Below are 21,245 nucleotides of genomic sequence, written 5' to 3' on the forward strand. Positions count from 1 at the left end.
TCACCGCGTAGCGGACCCGAAGCGCGGGATCCGGAAGGTTGAGAACCCGGTACTCGAAATACGTAGCGGACCCGAAGCGCGGGATCGGGAGGTTGAGAACCCTTACTCGAAATTTGCGGAGCTCGACTCTCATCCGTCCGCTCTACTGCGCGGTTGTTTCCCGACTGAGGAATTCGGCTAGCTGATTCTGAATTGGTGACGTCACTTTCTGAACGTCCGACATCCAAACTATGGTTTCGAACTTTGATACTATGTATGATGATGTATGATGTACGATGTATGATGTGCGATGTATGATGTATGATGTATGATGTATGATGGTATGATATGATGTATAATGATTTTAGCTTTCACATTTCATACAAGAAATACACACTTTATCTCTCCTGCCGATTCCAGACTCAAGCGGCCAGGCCCTTCGATCGTCAGCCGTTGACTGAAGATGTATTCTTCAGTGAACGGGTCGGCTAATAACGCTGCCGTTCTGCGACAGTTGGATGATGAAAAATTTCGCTCGTATCTTTCAAATGTGTGTTAAAATACACTCGAAGTGTTAAGAAGCGTCGTTCTTTCTCTCCCTATCACCTTTCTGGGTCTTTAAATCACTACGCTGTTTTCGCTGCGTTTTCTGAGTTCCTGAGGGTCCAATAAATCAGGTACGGGTCATTTGAATCGAATCCGAAACAAAAAATTTTCCGCTCAAAAAATGAAGAAAAAGTAAGGCTAACCCCTTTGCATTTTTGGCGGAAATTTTTGCGATTCGGAAAAGTGCTGGAATAAATTCTTTCATGCACTATTCGGACGTGATTTTGCGAGAGCAATCGATAAGGCGCAGTTCCAATACGCTCCGATCGGCGCGTCCAAAGTTACAACCAAAAAACGAAAACCTGTGTTCTCGAAATTTTTCAGCAGGTGCTTTTTCGTTCGCCATTTCTCTCCTGTTGATCTCACGTTCCTTTCGCTGCGTTTTCCTAGTTCCTGAGGGTCCAATCATTCAGGTAAGGGTCATTTGAATCGAATCCGAGACCAAAAATTTTCGGCTTCAAAAATGAAGAAAAAGTAAGGCATTTTTTTGCATTTTTGGCGAAAATTTTCGCGATTTTGAAAAGTGCTGGAATAAATTCTTGCCTGCATTATTCCGACGTAATTTTGCGAGAGAAATCGATTGGGCGCAGTCCCAATACGCTGCGATCAACGCATCGAAAGTTACAGCCAAAAAACGAAAACCTGAATTTTCGACATTTTTCAGCAGGTGCGTTTTTCCTCGTATCTTCTCTCCCGTTGATCCCACGCTCCTTTTGCTGCGTTTTCTGAGTTCCTTGGGGTCCAATTGGTCGGGAAAGAGTCATACGAATCAATTCTGAGACGAAAAATTTTTTGGTCAAAAAAAAAGGAAGGTTAACCCCTTTGTATTTTTGGCGAAAACTTTCGCGATTTTCAAAAGTGCTGGAATAAATTAATTGTGGCACTATTCCGACGTAATTTTGCGAGAGAAAACGATTGAGCACAGTCCCAATACGCTGCGATCAACGCATCGAAAGTTACAGCCAAAAAACGAAAACCTGAATTTTCGACATTTTTCAGCAGGTGCTTTTTTCCTCGTATCTTCTCTCCCGTTGATCCCACGCTCCTCTTGCTGCGTTTTCTGAGTTCCTTGGGGTCCAAGTGGTCGGGAAAGGGTCGTACAAATCGATTTTGAGACGAAAATTCGTTCGTCAATTCATTAGACCTCTATAATGATATTATTATGCGAAATGAATTGGTCAACACACAAGAAGAGAGTGTATGTCTCCATCGCTGATAAAATTGTTGGTTTCTAAGACTCGTTATTTCAATAATAGTATTTATTCTTATTTCAAAATATACAATAATATAACGTCAGTATTTATTCACAATGGGGTGGCAGGGGATGCAATTTAAAGTTTGACATTTTCACATGTTACTTAGTTAGACGTCAAACATCTATCGTTACCACAGACGTGTATATTCATTCTTCAATTGGATGTCCTGTTCCAGTCAAATACACCAATCACGGATGAATTCAGAAGCAGACTTCCAAAATGTGCGAAAAATATTGTGAATTGCTTAATAAGTATACAGAAATCATATTTTCCGGGAAATTAAATTTTTTTTCCAACGTGTCGTTAAAATGCCATTGTGTACAATTAGAGAAGTTCGATTAATCTCACAATCAGTAGCACTCTTAGAAACATATAAAGATATCGGCACAAAATCAAAATTTTTCCAAAATCAACAAGAAATCTCGCAGTTCATCTTCCTTTCACTGATTATTCTACCGTAGTTGTCCAGAATGAGTTTAATTTTTGTGCAACTATGTTTGCATATTTTTTTTCTCTCAATTACACTAATTTAAATTCAATTTTGATGATAATTAGCTATTAATAGAATTCACAAAACAATAGACACATTCAATTACAGGAAGATGCGAATTAATATTACTTATATGTATATACAGAAAGTGTTCTTCCAAGTTCGACAATCAGTTGTAGTGTTGCTCATGAAGACCAACAACAAAAAAGGTATACGGTATAATGTGTGTAATATATAAACGCAACAAATAAAACGATGCACTCATCAATCTTCTGAAAGTGAAATATAATATGTAACACATCCCCGTATATTTTATTATTGATGTTTGTGTAGGCTGAATAAGAATTGAATCAATGATTGCAAAACGTAATTCACACAAGAGAAGATTGCAATTTGTAGCGACACTCTGTGAATAGACGCCTTCTGTTACGAATTGTATAATCTAACGTTTGACACTTGCCAGAAGAAAAGTCATGCCAGCTCGACGAGTGTTTGAAAACAAAGAGAGTGCCCAGCAAGCACAGGAATTCATTTTTTTTTTCATATAATTCTATCAATATATTCCTGAGCTTTCTTATGATAACAGGTACAATCATTGCAATGTGTAACAAAGTTTAGGAGTAGATAGATATCTTATAATTTTTTCGATTTGAAAACGAATGTCCCAGCAGTCTGCTAGACTTGTAGTGAGATTGATATTTATGCCAGTCGAATAACAATTTATAAAATATTATGCAGTGCAACATGTATCAGAAATATTTATTTGCAAGGCCTTGAAAGATCAAGTAGATGTTTGATTTTCTCTAATATGCAAGTAGCTTGATATTATGAAAACCGAACACTCGGTGCTTTAGTTTTCTTTCGTTTTAAAATTACGTTAAATTGAAATATTCAATTCAATATTACTATGATTTATCTATATCTGCGATTGACATTTTTACATACGCACACATATGTATAAATATCTGCATAGATTCGTATATATACATGAATAGAAACGTATCAACAATCTTTTGTATAACTACCCAGCTTCTATAAGCCTTCGAGCACTAGTATTACTGTGAAAGACTCGGCGTTTTCGCTGCAACCGCTTGATACCTGGGTAAGCAAAGGCCAAATTTCGTTTCAATACCAGCAAAGATGGGTAGGGCGACTTGGTACCCTCCAATATGGTCGGGGTTAGTTGATCGTATTTCATTCGCGACACCTGTCGTAGGAACCTTCTGCTCCGAACCAGTCGGCCGTCTGTGAAAAACACTTCTTGTTAGATAACCGAATGAACCATGTACGCTAATGATTTATTAGCGTGAAAATAAAGCGTGAAATACTATACTAATATCCAGGCGCAATGTTTTGGCAAACGTTTTTTGCATTGCTGTATATTCATTTGATGAATTATTGTACCTCAGGAATAGTCATCACTATTTGCAAAAAAGAAAAGGCATGTCGAGAAAAGAAAACAGTGTAGAAATTTCTTTTACTAATAGACAATATGTAAAACCTTCAGCAATTTTCTATGCCTCATCAAAATAAAAAGACCGATATATTATTACAAGTCACTATTACTGTAGTGTTTCACTTACGATCCTCCAAAGTCAACGACGAACAGCCTCTGCAGTAACTCATAAGTGAAGAGAGTGACACCGAATTGTGGTGATGACCTTAGTACTCGAGCTACAAATAAAAACATCAAGTAAGTAAAACACAAAAACGATATGCTGACAAATTTGTGTATTCCTAAATTTGCTATAAGATGCAAATAAAAGAGTTCATGTGGCATCGATGAAGTGCATTCGTGAATATGTGAAATAACTGGATGATGCATTAACACTCAGTAGCGCATGAATTTTAATTTTCAATTATTCATCACGTTAGTTGAATAAATGAAAGTACATACATAGTATACACTATGTCCCATGTATGCAGGTACCAGTGATACAGAAATTGACAATGTGTATAAATCGAGCATATGACTCAACAGTGTTGTTCATTCTGCACACGGACATCAAAGTGAATAGGAAACTTGTTAGGGCACAATTTTTAGGGCAGTCTCGAAAGAGAAGGGGGTATACTCACTGACAAGTAAGTTTCCGGGTCATATTGTGAAGAATAAGGGCCGAAGATGCAGCGGGTCCAGCCCGATGCATTCAATCGACCACGACAAAAAATATTACTAACAAGAATTTATAATCTTTTGCAGCCACACGTGGCTTTAAAAGCCGACATGTAACTAATGTAGACTCTATTATGGGACGCGCCATTAAAGCTATTGTACTTTCATTATGCAAAATATAATTCAGATTGTATTTTATACAACCCGATATCCATGCGCATTATAAGCGGCAGCTAGTGCAATTTCTACTACAAAACAATCATCCCTATTATACAGGGTTAGCTGGCAAGTTGAGAAGTAGTTCAATATCATTGAAGAAATATAAAATCATGAGACATACCTGTGGCACCTTTCCATAAAGCTCTTGCACCTTCTTCTCGGTATATTTTACGAGCACAATCCATTACACCAGTGTAAGTTGTTTGGCCTTGCCTTGCTACGACCTGTAGTATTTAAAAAATCGAAATTGTATTTGGACTGACTTTTTTTTCACTAGCAACATGAGTAACAACAGCGCATGTCGCTGCACACTTGTCTCGATAATACAAAACAAAAATAGAAAATCACCTGTAATCTTGTCTTGATCACATCCGCTGGTGTGACTAATGCAGCGGCTGGGATACCAGCGATAGCTCCTGAGACTAGAAGAGATACCGGTGTGTTGTATCCGCCTTCATCGGCCATTTTCGCTTTGAGATGAGCGTAAGTGGGAAAGTAAATGGCACTGAATGGCACATCACGCAAAAGACAAGCCCGAGCACCCTGAAAAGTGACATCAGATGCTCAGACGGATTGTTAATGCCTCAAGGTATGGTGAACACTGTTATCAAATTACATGTCTTACCTTGTACAGACCAAACAGTCCTAATTCCTTTACGACCGAAAGCGCACGTACTTTCGATCCTCCCGCTATTTCACCGGCAACTTGAAGTCGGATCTTAACGATCTCCAAAGGATTTGTAAATATAACTTGAGATCCTCCAGCCTGTATAAGAGAGATAATGATACATGCTATTACCGATGGATAAGTTTTTCAGAATACTTTGAATAATAAATGCGTACACATGCTCCGGACAAGATTTCTCCCAACAGCGGAATGTTTCCATTCTTGTCCATGCACTTGTCCCTTACAAAGTCGTTCACCGTCAGTTTTATAGCTTTTTCTGGGGCTACTCCCATTAGTTGCGGAGCCAAACCACGATACAGTCCAAAAACACCTTCGTGACGAATCACCTGTCAGACAAATGGCACCGGCTTTATCATTAACAATGCAGGAGGAGTTATGTCTTCAGACTTTCTGATTCCAACCTTTTTAAAACAATCAATGCTGTTCCGATACATTAATTCACCGATGAACGAGCCTGTTCTTTGATTCTGCATACGTGTTTTTACCAAGTCAACTGGATAAACTGCTGTCGCACCAACGGCTGTAAAGTGAGTACGAAAATAAATTGATATTGGTATCTAAAATGCTTGTAACTTGCCGTAATTTAAATATACGGTGAATTTATTATTACCTCCACCAATGGAACCGAGTATAAATCTATATCCACTCTCTAGAATTTGGGTAACAACACCTCGCTCATCAGGGCTCTGAAAAGTGATAGATGTTTTTGGTCAACACGAGGTGTAAATATTTTACCACTTCATCACAAATAATAAAATTTTAAAAAGAAGAAACAATGTCCAACTAACCGAAACTGCTTTGACTTCCGCAAGACGTTTTGAAATATGCTTGAAATACTGTTCCGGCGTGATATCAATAAGATCGTTGTAGACTATCCTCCTGAAAATATGACAAGAAAATACGTAAATGTAACATGTTCTTCAATGATGAATTAATCAGACTTGAAAAGGATATAATAAAATAGTTCTTATGAAATTGAACTTTTTGTTTATAACTCTCGTAGATGAGAAAATTATGATTAATCCGCAATAGATTTCTTCTCATCTAGATTCATATGTTCCATAGAAATTCGTACCGCATTTTCAATACTGAAAGTTAAAGTAACGAGATAAAAACAACTTTTGTTTCTTCAATTCAACATCCTGATAAATGTTGACGAATGTCTGTGGATTGCGTGTTACGATATTTACTTGTGCAAGGTAGTGGAAATAATATGTATACATAACAAACTGAGAAGAGGCAATAAGTACTGCTAGAAAAGAAATATCAATTTAATATTGTGTATATACATATATATGTATATATACATATGTATGTATCTGTAAAGCATTCATTATTTTGGCTGCGCGACGTTTTGGCCTCAGCTGCTAAGGACGGATGAAATGATTCCTAAAATAGGACCTGAGATAGGAAGAAATAACTAAATTATAACGATGCAGGTTGTAGCGATCATTCGAGATAACGTACTAGAACAAGATATTCGGAAATACAAAGACGCACCCAAACCACGGCCTTGCCTCTGAATCTTCAGTTGCAGAACTGATCCAAGCAGCGTAAACATACAAATATTCTGAGTCCACTGTCCTGTTTTTGTTTTCAACACTTATCAGAAGTTATATGGTTTTCGACCGTTAATTTGTTTGTTTTTTTTTTTTTGACTATATTAGAACCATCAACGGCAATGGAATAGCGGTCCTCGTCCGACTAACCTCCACTCCATGCTATACTAGTAAATATCGTCAATCCTTGCCCGGGAGAGTAAAATACCATTGCACATTTATGTACATAGCTGGATAAAGATGTCCTGACAAGCTTGAAAATCTAAAAAATCGAACTTCCATCTCAGTGAAATAAAAGATTTTTATAAGCTCACCCAGTTTGATGAAGAAGATCGCACAGTTGGAAGAGAATGTCTACTTCGAGGGGTGTGATTTGTGACATCATTTGAGCAGAGTGAAGGAACTCCTCTGTGAAAAAAAAAAGGAAGGCCTGCTTTTAAGATGGTCAAAAAGTTGGCAAGATTTGGGGATCCTTAGTAAACGTAGAGCTTAAACTAAAAACGTTAAATGGCGAGGTTTTTGTACCTTTAGTGACTTCCTGGTTTCTGTGACCGTTCGTGGCGTTCAAATATATACGTTTTATGAGCTCCATGTTATTCAGCAACGAATTAAACGCCATGAAGTAGGGAAAACTGACTTTTCTGCCCCCCTGTCCAGCCCCAGCAGCCTGCAAGTCAATTAATAATTAATTCTGTTTGCACAGCGCTTGATCATCAAGTTTGCAATCTTCATATCGGAACTTTAATTATCTCATGAAACTTACCGCAACAAGATTATCTTTGATTTTGTTAGTCAGTAAGTGACTTTTTATGCTAATCATAATGTCTTGAAAGTCTAAGGCAGTGATAAATCCGGCACCTCCGGTGTCAAACTTTCTGAAAGCTTCCATCGCATATTCCTCGTGAAAATCCTGAAATACGAACTCTCGTAGTTAATTCAAAACGATTTTATCGGTCGCGACATTTCTAACGTTGGTTTTGCAACTCACGTGAAGAAATTGGCTGAATTCGACATAATTGATTAATCGTTTTTTATCATTGCCAAAATAGAGCTTTATGAATCCACTGTCCATGTTAAACGGCATCTTCTGATGAAGAACCGTTTTTTTCATCACCTCAGCGAACTCGTCTGAAATTTTTTTCACGACAATGACAACGTGATTCTTTCACAACGGATTAGTTTAAACTAAATATTTCGATAAAATCTTACCAAACGCAACCATTCCGTTTCCATTAGTATCAAACAATTGAAAAGCTGTTCTGTAGAGAGCATCGGGGACGCAAAGTAGCCCCTCAAATGCCTGGAATTCGGCGAATGAGATGAGCCTATTACGAGGAAAATAAACTTTATCAGTTTAAATGAGTACATATAAAAATAGACTCACCGTCAGTACGTATCAATGAATTGTAGTTAGAGAGCAACAATTTTTTCGTTTCTATTCAGTTGATTTATTTATTTATCTATATACGTATTATTCTATTTTTTTGAACAACTTACCCATCTTTGCTGGTGTCGACGATGCCGGCAAGCAGCTTAACAGACTCAGGATTAAACTCTGCATCTGTATAAAAGCCAAGATAACTCCGTACGAAATCTGTTGGGGTCATAAATCTCTCTCCATTTTTTTCCTGCGTCGCATACTGCAAATAAAATTTTGAATATGGTCAAATATCGCCATATTTATAATCTCCTACGTTATCATCTTCTTTTGGTTTTATTCTTTTTGCAATATTCTAATTCCTAGCGTCTTGTACACCGTCCGATTACATGCAACCCTTTCACCAGCAATGATTTTCAATCATGTACTGACCGGCTTGCGAAAAATTTTCACTGTCTACGGTTTCGGGGTGACAAAAATTGTTGCAATTTGAGGGAAAATTATGAAAGTCAGATTTAGTTGTGAATTCAACCGACCAATGGGCTCTTATTGTTGAACTACACTTGTACCAGAAATCAATGATAACTCAAGAATTGTAACGATTACTGAAACTTTTAAATATGTCACCCTTATCTATGCGGGGAATTATGTCACACAGCGATATCAAACCCGCTTCAATATCAGTTGAAATTAATTCTATATATACTCAATATCACGAATGTGATGTAATATTTCGGTATTCATTTCCAATTTTATCTGCAGCCTATCCCATAAATGGTACACGCAGTATAATAACCATCATCTACACAATTATATCATTACATATACCCCAGCAATAGACAATCGTTATTTATTTCGTTTTTCTTTTTTTCACAACACGTTACTATCTTTTTTTATGATTTTAGTTTAATTCTTCACTCCTACAATAATCGCAGAAAACAATCAACCAATTATTTATTCATGTACATGGTATCGCATGACAATGTTGTGTATTCTACGTGGATAGTAGAAATATAAAGAATCAATTATCATCAATTTAAAGTTCATTACAATTCGCATGTACAGCTTACCTGATCGAAAATTTCATGTAGCCTCTCAGTGTTAGCCCGTTTCAGATACCCGGCACCCTGAAACACCGTAATAAAATTTCTATATAAAAAAAAAAAAATAAAAATCACAATTGCAATAGAATAAATGGAAACGATGCTTCTATTACATAATTAATAATTAATAATTTTACCACGTACACCTAAGTAATTATTAATTTATTATCTAACCGCGAAAATGAATGTTTATCTTATCATTTCACAATGTATGTACATTTCCGCGGTGACCTTGATGCATAAATATTTCAATGATCACATTTTTATCGAACAAGGAGAACTGCTAGAAAAAAAAACATTTGAAAAAGACTTTTTCCAAATCTTTCAGACACAGGAAAAACAGATTGACCAAAACGATTCTCATGCGGAACCGCGATGCAATGCGAAACAAGTGTCACAAGTAGCGAGAGAAAGTAAGTAGTCAGACGGATCGTGACCAAACGCCGTGGTAACCACTGACACACAATTGTACGATTTCAAACCTCGTTACGACGTCGAGGAGCTGTTACGTAATACTGTCAAGGTCATTGCGTACCTCAGGCACGGCCTATATTAAAATACGACACGTTGCGGCTTATCAGACATCAACGCAACGTCAATGAACAGTTTGTATCAGAAAAAGAAGAAGTAGAATCTAAGTACATTATACAATAAACCGATTCGTTTAACCCTTCGAGATTCTTTTCGTATACACTCTAATTGATTCAATATTCCTCTCAACGTTAAAAATAATAAACGATGACATGTGAGTGTAATAGAAGTCAGGCCGATAGGTCAGTTCATTGATCTTCGCACACGACATGTGGCAGCGATCCACTCACTCGGCCTTTCACCATTGCTTCATTAATCTCGTTTGTCCGTTCATTTGAAGGTTCAAAAATTATTTTACAATATTAGAAACGTACTCTCTTAGTCAGCGGCATTCTGCTGATGATTGTTGGAAAATCTTTTAAAACGTATATCGAAAGTTAAACCGAAACCTGCGAGACGTTGCGGAGAGACGTACGTGACACGACCGGTTAATCAACCTGATACCGATTTTCGATTTTTATTAAGGAAAATATACCGACGTGGAAACAACCGAGATGTAACGGCGAGGTGATAAGTACTTAACACCGTTCGCGATATCAACCGACGTCGGTTGAAGACTGAAATCAAGCGTTGAACGAACGCACGAAACCGACAATGATGGCGTCTCTCGAAAAGCTTGCAGCAATGACTCGCGAGCTGTTTACAACTGATTAGCGATATCGTTACGAAAATATCACAGAACCCGAGCGCATGTAACGTGAATATGACGTGTAGACTATATCACCCATGCATCGCGAATATTGATTTTACATGAGGATGGATTCAGTAAAGTTTCTGTAACGATGCATGTTGAGGAATAAACGTTAATACCTCGAATCATTAGGATGTCTAAAATTTATTAAATCACGATAAATAAAATACAATCATATTTTGAAAACGCCAACCACTTCAAAGTCATACTAAAATTGTGCAATTGTCATTTTTTTCACTGTTGTTTCCTTGCGTTAACGTTACTAACTTCAACCTCGTGATTTGATTGATTCTGCAGCTGGTTCCGCAATAATTATTATAATACTTGCAGTGATTGCTTGTGTTGTGATAGCCATGCACGCATGTTGGTGTCGTATCGTTGTTATTGTTGTTACTTGAAAGTTTATTTACTGTCATTGGATGATGTCCGGATGTTTGATTAATGAAGCTGCGGGTGTAATTTAGATCCTCCTAATCTATATCTTCATATTTATATTCCGGATATCTGTGACGGAAATATTTCCGGAAATGGTTCGGTTTGGATTTTCTTTCGACCTCACGGTACGGTGAATTCTAAAATAAATAATCTTACCTCTTTTTTCACTATATTAAAAAATGTTTTGCAATTTGAGACTGATAAATTATCGACAATTGACTGTAACTTTAAACGAAAATCGAATAAATTTCTTGGAATATTATCATTGGTCAGACATTTACAGACGCATTCTTAAATCCATTGACGATTTATGTAAACTAAAATGGGTTTCACGAATCTTGAAGCTTCGTTTATGTCCTTCTCGTGAATTTATAAAAACTTATAATTATTAGACAAACATATACGGTAGTATAGTACATTTTTACAATTTATCAAAATTTACGTTATGAAATTTTGTATATAGTCTCATAATTGTGTGGAAATAATAATCGAGCAGTTAATTACTTATATAGAATGCAGTGTAGCAAATAATTGCTATCAATATCGTCTACTGATACACATGAATATATACATATATAATATGGGTAAATTATATACATAAATCTGTGTCGTCTATACGTAATCAGTGTGAACGGCAGTGGAGATGTCGGACTTTTAATTCCGACGTTGTATACATATGGAGGAAGAAAGATGTGCGCGGATAGGTGTAATGAAGCAGTAAGAATTGAAATTAAAGGGAAGGAAGAGACAAGAAATAAAATTAGAGCCTTCAATTACAACGTACGCCTTCGTATCACGTGGTCGCGACGTAATGCAGATATGTACTTGTACACCTACATATAATACCTTTCCACTCTCTTGAGTTACCTCGATATCTTGACGAATCAGCTGATCAAACAGCCGATATAATACACGATATTGAAGAAAAAAAAATTCTACGAATCATACTTTTAAGAGAATTTCATACACGGAATTAAGTTTCGTCGTTACATTCATCTATGACAGAGACAACGAACAAGATTGTTATACTAGTTTTGTTATAAATTTGTGATAGGAAACGTGGCGATCAATCTTGCTGTTTTTTTCCCCCATATTTATGAAAGAAAACGAGTTTTAATGTTATAAAATCGTTCGAAAAATTATTATGCGCAAAGTGTCGTGTTAATTTTTCCAAGGCTTGTTTGACAGGTGAATTATTATTTAATGACACGTTGCTGTAGATGCGAAGAGTGTTTAAAAAAATATTTTTTAGTAGAACTTGATAGTAAGAAGAAAACGTAAAAATATTGCGCGATCATCGCCCGCAAGACTCGAGTTATAAATTTTAATCCTATCTGCTTGGAACGTAAGAAAGGTGATTATCATCTAGCGATTGCGGGTTTGCGTATCTTCGTCACGTGTCGACGATCATACGCGAACTTTAACTGCTTTTAACTGGAATCTAGATTGCAAAAAAGCGGGCCTAGGAACCTTGGATGAAAACAGATAAAAGATATGCACGAGGAAATCCGGGGTTATTACGTAATTGAAATTACTATACGATATAACAAAAGCTAATCATTCGTATAAAGAAATCTGTTATTCAAGTAACTCGAATGATGGAAACGCGGTTATAACAATGCAGGCCATTTGCTTCTGAGCCACACTACTTATTGTTCCTCTTCATTTAAACTAACTCGTGAACAATTTTCGTTATTCATTGCAGTTTACGTAACATTCCGTAAGTGTACAAAAAAGTATTTCTTCCTTTTTGCATACCGCGCGAATTTACAGAAGTTCTATGTTGTAGATTATACTCCTGAATGGAGGAAAGATTGAAAAAAAAAAATCGATCCCAGAGAAATGAATAAGAATTTGCAAATACGGGTGTACGTTGAAAAAAAAAAAAAGAAATGAGCTGTTAAAAAAAAGAATGGTATATGTGTCACGTAACAATACCCTCTCAGTCACCTTGTCACGAGAGTTGCGTGGGCGAAATTTTATTTCAAGTGTTGAGCCGCGCTACATTATCGGCTCCAAAGGAATTCATCGTTTCACGATTACAAGCCGCGAATTAGCGGGATATAAGCAATCTTTAGTCTTTGTTAGACACACAACGAGTCGATTACTATGATTACAACACATGTATAGATAGAGGGAAATTTGTAATCGATAGAAAACAAGGGACTAACCTCTGTGCCGAAAGTCTCATCATTCTTCCGCGGCATCCTGATTGCGTAACAAAGTATCGAATTTTCTATGACGTTTTTTTTTGTTTATCACTATATTTATGCCTTCACGTCGAAATGTGTTTTTAGAGATAAACACCGATCAAAGCACCGAAATACCCCGCACCTTACTTACAGCAGGCAAATATCCTTTTTGCACTTTTATTATACTATTATATTATTATACAGCTGCTCGAATACACTTATACTTTGTACAGTGAACTGCAGGTATAACAATAATTACACACGATTATCACTTCAACGTTAAATATCGTCGTCGATGTGTATAACAAATATATTACGCAACGGAGTAAACGGTTTTTTCTATATTTAAACGAGACAAGGTTGATGGAAAAATTTTCAACAAAAAAAAAAAAAAAACAATCAAAAATGGTTACAGCTTCTTCGATTTTCGATTGATTTGTTTTACATATTTTTTTTTTTTTTGTGTTTCTAGAACCGCAGTCAGTGAGAGGGCCGCCGCGAATTGGCCTCCTCCGTCATTGAGGGCTGCCCTGCTGCCGGTGGCCGTCGTTTTTTTTTCGTACAACGTCGAGGTCGTTACGTTACGTCGGGAGTTACGTCGCGACTGGATGAAACACTGATATATAATTGCCGAGCGAAGGAAAGCCGCGAAATAATTCTAGGTGGCGGTGAAAAATTTAATAATACAACATTGCTTGTCTGGTGACGATTTTCGACGGACTCCGTTTCACCGCAGCTCTAAACTCTCAGAGTACGAATAACCCACGACGGCAATTCAACTACGGCCAAACTCGACCCTGCTGCCGTCATCCCGGCTATAATATCCCCTCTACGGCCACGTGTTCTCATCGACGTTCGAGCAATCGCGAATCGGCGATTAAATTGATAAGGATGATTATGCAATTTGATAATGTTAGCGTGCATGGGATTTTTTTCGTACAGACAGATGATTACGTTGGGAAATTCTATCGGCAATTCGACACCGAGGGAAATTTTCGTTGTCATTCAGGACAAGCCTTCATTCCATATTCTACGTACATGGGGAATTCCACGCAAATCCGACCAACGTTTGACCCTAACCATTTCTGATTTTGTTTAGAAAATTTCTGCAGTTGTTCCAACTCTGAAACAGTACCCTGAAATTTTAAAGATTTTTATTCAACTTATTGAGAATTTTTAAAAAAGATCCTTTTCAAAATCACTTTAAATATTTATAAATAATCAAGCGGTTGAAAAAAAAAATCTTAAACGATTCAGGGTACTATTTCAAAGTTGGGAAAATTACAAAAATACAAGTTGAACAAAATCAAAACTAGCGAGGGTCAGACGTTGGTTGGGTTCGCGTGGAATTCCCCATATCTTCAGCTCATGGGAATTCAAAGTTAAGCTGTAGAGTTTCTGAATCTTCTGTAGCGCGGTTATTACCAAGTAGATGCTCGTTAAACAATGAAGACCACTTGTTGCTTTGCAATGCCCAACGCTCCATAAACGGAACGGTTATCAAGAGTTGTCGGCATGTATGCAATGGTATTGAGTAATTAGTGTGTAGTTTTAAATCGGATAAAAACAACGAAAATACCCCCCTAGATAGGAAAACAATATTCAAAATAATTAATGTTTAACCAAGTAAATGACAACTGCGATTAACGATTGCAGTTATTTATTCGATTAACCAATTTCTCAATATTATTTGTCCAGATTTAACTGTGGCGTTGCGAAAACGTTGCGGTCACACATCTTACAGGCTGGTCAAAAATTCTGTATCGCGATGCAAAAGATAAAAAGGCATGTGTATCCACTCGGGAAGAACCAATCACTCAAACCGCTGATATACCTCATTATTATTATAAATCGACTAACACGTCCTATCGCCGTGTTAATGAAACGTGCTGTTACACTCTCGAAAGAGAGAGAACACAATTATATAGCGTGAATATTATAAACATGATCGCGGAAATAATACCGTGCTGCGTGTTTGACACACTTGCAAAGCCTAATATTACATAGTTACACAGATTATTATTTATACATTTGTATATATATATATAAAATTAGTGAACATCATCGTGAACGTTAGATTAAGTTTTTACCGCACTGACCATAGACTAAATTGACTGACCCTTGCATAAGACTGGTGCAATCATGAATAAATTAATAACGAAGGTCCAGAACACCGTACGATAAAATAATAGAATAATTTATTGAAAACTTTTCCCTGATCATCCTGGCATTTTTCCGGTTTTTCCTATGAGAAATGTATAATTGGATGGGTTGTACGTAACGTTTTAAATAACGATATTGAAGATCGTTCCGTTAACGCGGCGATTCACTTTTAGAAAAAAAAAAAACGTTATATCGCAACTATAGGATAATTGTCTGAAATTGAGTAATGTACATTTTTGGGAAGTAGATTAAGCGTATATTGAAATTTATTCAGACCCTGAACTCCTTCAAAGTCGTTTTAAATTTTCAAAACAGCGATCTTCTTTTCAATATATCGTTACGTTAACCTTACTAACTCCAATCTGGTTTTAAATACCCCGTGACTGAAACGTGCCGTTGATTTGTTATATTTAGAGTTTGAGACTATGCGGTAGTTGTAGAGCGCTCCTCTTACAATCAAAGTACCAACCGGACGTAACAAGATTAGCGCCGTTCTGCAACGCGGAGCGGGATAGGAAATCGAAAAGAATTGTTCTGTCACTGCCTGTCCGCAATTAAATCAGCGTTCCACATGTGTATAAACGTGTATATAAAGCGATTTCGACAGTAACGCGAGATTATAACCTCGGTACGCTAATTGTACGCTATTCCATAGGCGAGTTAAAAACGACGAAATGTTCGCAATCGGCAATACGTACGTATTCGTTGAATTGAATTTTGATCTTGATAGAATGATATCGGAAATTTATATCAGGGTTTAATTGGTCTGAAACAATTAACACGTCATATGTTTTTCACTTGCTTAACCGCTGTTAATCAGTACCGTAAAAATATTCTGTAAAAAAAAAAAAGAATATCTTTACAGTAATGAAATCGATGGAGATAAATGTTGTTCCATTGCGGCAACAATTGCGGCAGTTGATAAATAAGAACTCGACACTATGTAGGCGATTAATTTGGCAGAGATTCACGCGCGGTACGTGCGGGATGCCATGTGGAGCGGATGTATCACGTCAAGGAGAAATTACGAGGGCTGTAGATTCGGTGTCGCATTAGATTATTTAAAGAATGTTTTTACAATGATCATCCCTGACGTCGGAAGGCAGAAAATTTTTGTGCAACTGTTGCGTTGCTCCGTTAGGTCGCGTTTAAAAAAAATATCGTTTCTTACGTTCCTTAAAAGTTACTTACAGTACGTATACGTATGCATATGTGTTATTAACTGGATCGGAAAGTTATTGCCTCTTCTTCCCGGAGTAAATATATTGTGATTGTTATGTAGTATAACGATAACATGCGTGCGTGATAGAAGCAAGTATGACGTTAGAAAGATATCATCTCTCAGCGGAAGAATTTTACCAACATAATATCACTTATAAATTATATGACATTATGCAATGTGAGGAAACTCGATCTTACACACACACATACATATATATGTATATACATGTTTACGTATTTCGATATCAGTCAATAAACAAACCGGATCTGTATAGGTTGCGAATAAATTACGTACGGTTATGCCTATATCTCATATCGGTACGCATATTATTTAAGTAGGTATACGTAAAATCAACGTGACGATAAAGCCTTAACTACGCGACGACTGTATCGTAGCCACGTGGTCAGGTATCGTCTTCTAAAATCTAATACTGGCGTATAATTTGTGAGCCGAAATGCCGATACTGCCTAGGGCTTTTTCCAAACATAAAAAAAAAAAAAAAAAATCAATGTCTGACAAAAGTGGGTAGAAAAAAAAACATATTGCGAGGTGTGATCAAAATTCGATTTCTATTGAATTTGACGGAATAATAAGCAGGCAATAATAAGGAAAAATACATCGAGAATTCGAGTTACTGATCGTATGGCGTATACTGAAAAACTGACGTCCGCACTGGAAATATATATCGGGTCTAACACCTTCGCCTATACATCTAATGTACACTACACGTATATAGATTTACATAATACAATCATATCTCTCAACACACTTGCGATATCTAGGCATGTGTGTGTGTGTGTGTGTGTGTGTGTGTGTGTATGTGTATGCCATAGACGCACACGCGGCTATAGAGAGATCAGGCGACGAATGCGTGCTGCCTGACCTTGGCTAGCTAACGTATCTGCAGAAGACGAGCGCCTCGCTTCTTCGTCGTCGTCGTCGTCGTCGTCAGGGTCGCTAAACCGAAAATGCCAATGTGGTTGATGTACATATGTAAGTCGGATTTTTACGCGAGCGCGAAACCGAAAGGCTACAGATGAAGAGACGCGGGGCAAGACGTAACCCAGAATTCGTTTCTTCTAATCTCGCTTCTCGCCCTCGCACTCGGACACCCGGACCAGGTTTATCCTTAGCTCGAGTATATATATATCCGTTCGCGCTGTACAACGCGTTATATCCCGAGCTATGCGCGGGATACCTGATACGAAAGTCGGAGCTGAGAGGCGAGGCCATAAACCGTATTTGTTCGTTATTAATTATTCCCCGAGAGGAGCGTTGGATTAATCTTGCGTACACGCAGATATGTAATATGTTCGATATCTTGAACGAAATATTCATGTACTCGTATACTGCAAAGCTGAATATGTATTACAAGGAAGCAGAATTACAAATACCGACATCATGATTCTCGCACGAATTCAATGGCAAAGATGAATGAAAATTGAGAAAATTTATTCGCATCAATAATGCGTTTAGTTTTTTCGTATTCATTTGATTTATTCTCGGTGCGGGGCATTTGGTGAGTATAGTGCTTCTACCTTCAACCGACACCAAGTTCAATGCCGTGAGGCTTGAAGTCGCGACGAAGGTCAATGATAAAAGCAGCTGCGTTTCGCACGTGCTTATTATTTCGCCACATTTTGACAGGTACGTGAGTTTTGTTTCGAATTATATTACATAAGAGTCCGCTATCAGCAGCTGGCATACATTTGCCGTGTATCACACGAGTTCGGAAAATTCGGAATGCGAAAAAACAAAAGAACATCAGTTTCAGGGTACGATAATAAGACACGCGCTGTATCTGTTACAAACGTATCGCTGATATGCCTGAGAGGCACTGATCCCTGTACCAACTGAGACGTCTTCCAACAGAATTACGTTATTCAAGCTTTTGAAGCGTGTCGAACGCCGCGGGCTGAGACGGGACCCGGTGACCTCGAAATTCTGGTGAATTGGTCGGAGAGTAGGCATAGAAACACTCGGCTAGATCGATATTCGTTAGCCACACCGTCGAGCTCAGCACGGAAGCTCGAGTCACGGTTTTGTGCCAGTCAGTCGAAGACGTCCAAGTGTGGAAGCCTCGACGACTACGCACTGGATCATGGAACGATACGTGACGTTACGTTACGTTGCGTCATGTTACGTCACGTTACGTTACGCCTAATGTAAATGTTGATAATCGAGCGCGCCGATTTGACAGGTGTCAGGGAGGCCGTCGACGTTTAGTTTTGCCTAATCCAGACAATTGACGGGGAGTTAGTTGTATTCCATGCATACGTGATCCAACGCATCCTCGTCACGCTCGTCGCTTATAAATAAGGAATTTCTCAAATTTACTGTACGTAGAGCGATAGATAAGATGAATTAAAAAATTAGAACCGAACATGTATAGAAAAAAAACTTACCCACCTCTTGACTACTCGATGCAATAACCGTGAACCAGTCCTTCAACATTCCCGGTAGAAAATTCACCTGATTTTTATCACGTAATGTGTTGATTATTTTTATTTATTGGTGACAATATGATTAGTTTATTATTTTTATTTTTTTCCTTCAAAAATCAAGATACATGTGATTACGGGGATTTTCACGTAATTATCACGGAACGAATGAGGGTGGAAAGCTATTTCACATATAAATGGTTTATGGAACTGACTTACGATTAGACTAACATTTTATTACCTGCTCTCGTGAAACACTGTCCGTCAAAATCGAGAGCTGCTACCCCAGGCACTGTGCACCGTGCTCTTCTTTCTAACGTAATGTGCGGCTTGTAGACCGACGGAGTGTTTCACCGCAGCCGACATCTCGTGGCATTTTTGCAAAGTCAAAGTATGCCAGGATCGCACGAGGTAGCGAAACAAGTGAACGACTAGTAATAACCGCGCGAAAATACTAGGCTACTTGAACCTGAATTACCGTTTATATGTATAATTATTTTTTGTTCCAAATCACTTGTTTTCAATATCGGCCACGGATTAAATTATTGAAGAATGTGTACAGGATTTATTTATGAATTTAATCGAAATATTGTTCAACGGGGTGTGCTTCAGATTATTTGCTTGATTTATTATGATTGTTCATTTCTTGTTATAACTTCAATATGCAAATGATTACATTACGCTGAGTATACAATTGATTTTTTTCTGCACTGTTTACGACAGATTGTTTTCCTTACAGTAGTCTTTATATACAAATTAATATATTAAAATAATAATAATAATAATAATAATAATAATAATAATAATAATAATAGTAATAATAACAACAACAATAATAATAGTAATAATGATTGATAATGAACAGACAGTTATCAATGACATTCACAATATGTCCGAAATCAAACTCTATTCATTATGGTAAATCATAATTGGGAAAGAGAAATAATTGGGAAAAGGATAGAAAAAACTTAACGAGGATAGAAATAATGTAAGGTATATGTATATTGTGACTAGAAATCATGATTGCGCCTTAAAATTAATAATTTACCAATCGTAGCAAGATCGAAAAAAAATTCCAATGTACAATTAGATAATCCCATTTTTTTGAAAATTTTTCAACCATTCATTGTCAGGATGGGGCAGTGTTAAAGAGGAAGAATAAAAAGGTATGAAAATTGAAAATTAAATTAGAATACCACCCTATAACAATGTTTCATCTTAAATCTGATTTTCATAAGTTGATTATATAGAATAACAAATAACTCGATATAAGTCATTGAAAGACTTGGGAAAAAGTAACATATTTATGCAGATCGTAATATGTTGATGTTTGCGCGGTTGGCGATTAGTTATTAGCACATTAGTCATTATTATATTTTGTATTGCCAATATTCAATCGTTTTCTTCAACTACTTATCTTCGTTTCTAGCAGTAATAATAGACAATATTAATCTGACTATAATTTTTTTTACAATATTAATCCCACGTTGGGTCAAACCATTCAAGAAGATGTCTATACATAAACACGTTCACCATATATTTAGCTATTAATAAGGTTTGTTTGCTTTTTTCAAATAATACACTCTATTCATCAAACAAGTTCAACCTGATGGTTTCTTCCATATCAATACTCTTATCCAGACCATTAATTCTATACAAACATACAATACTGGAACCGAGCTGTGGTTTAAAATGATTTTTACCAATAACTACTTCTCAAAAATAATTAAATAACCTTGCTCGAATGAAAACGTTTATACATTATGTCAATAGAAACGGAAAATAAATTGGGTCTTAGTGATACACGATTAAAATTCCTCATCAGAATTCAGAACAGAACTTCGACTTGACTTCCAACTGGTGAAATAAAGTTGAATAAAAAATTAATTAGTCTGAAATGGTAAAACGTAAAATTCATCCTAATAAATTGATGGTAGGTATAACCGTGAATGAAATGAAATATGCTCTTCATGAATCGCTGATTTAACCGAGGGATGTACGTGATTACGATTTTAGTGTTCATCTGGAAACAGACAAAGCCAAATCGTAGAACTGCTTTAATTATCAGCTGTCATGATTCTATCAAGGTAGATACATTTCAAGCAGTATTGTGTTTTTC

The 21,245-nt window shown here is 36.9% G+C and overlaps 1 protein-coding gene and 1 long non-coding RNA gene across 8 annotated transcripts; one reads left to right on the forward strand and one right to left on the reverse strand.

Moving 5' to 3' along the window:
* Positions 1-1,826: 1,826 nt before the first annotated feature.
* On the reverse strand, positions 1,827-19,518 carry aralar1 (calcium-binding mitochondrial carrier protein Aralar1). 7 transcript variants are annotated; one of them, XM_046635897.2, is made up of 19 exons: positions 19,368-19,518; positions 19,095-19,157; positions 9,359-9,415; positions 8,408-8,550; positions 8,120-8,235; positions 7,899-8,038; positions 7,674-7,820; positions 7,436-7,577; positions 7,225-7,318; positions 6,852-6,890; positions 6,140-6,230; positions 5,962-6,037; positions 5,753-5,871; positions 5,507-5,677; positions 5,289-5,429; positions 5,012-5,206; positions 4,785-4,887; positions 3,915-4,005; positions 1,827-3,576 (listed from the first exon to the last, which is right to left on the reverse strand). In XM_046635897.2, the coding sequence occupies exons 2-19, from the start codon at positions 19,137-19,139 to the stop codon at positions 3,387-3,389; spliced, it is 2,100 nt and encodes a 699-aa protein (XP_046491853.1). In that variant the 5' UTR covers positions 19,140-19,157; positions 19,368-19,518; the 3' UTR covers positions 1,827-3,386. The 7 variants fall into 7 exon arrangements, with proteins under 7 accessions (XP_046491853.1, XP_046491855.1, XP_046491871.1 ...); XM_046635899.2 differs by having other exon boundaries at positions 19,358-19,461; XM_046635915.2 differs by having other exon boundaries at positions 19,091-19,157; positions 19,368-19,455.
* LOC138191154 (uncharacterized) lies at positions 18,217-19,231 on the forward strand. The gene is made up of 2 exons (XR_011177463.1): positions 18,217-18,332; positions 18,454-19,231. It is a non-coding gene; the product is annotated as an uncharacterized lncRNA (long non-coding RNA).
* Positions 19,519-21,245: the final 1,727 nt, after the last annotated feature.

Source organism: Neodiprion pinetum, chromosome 1 (assembly GCF_021155775.2).
Source record: "Neodiprion pinetum isolate iyNeoPine1 chromosome 1, iyNeoPine1.2, whole genome shotgun sequence".
Taxonomy (NCBI): Eukaryota; Metazoa; Arthropoda; class Insecta; order Hymenoptera; family Diprionidae; genus Neodiprion; species Neodiprion pinetum.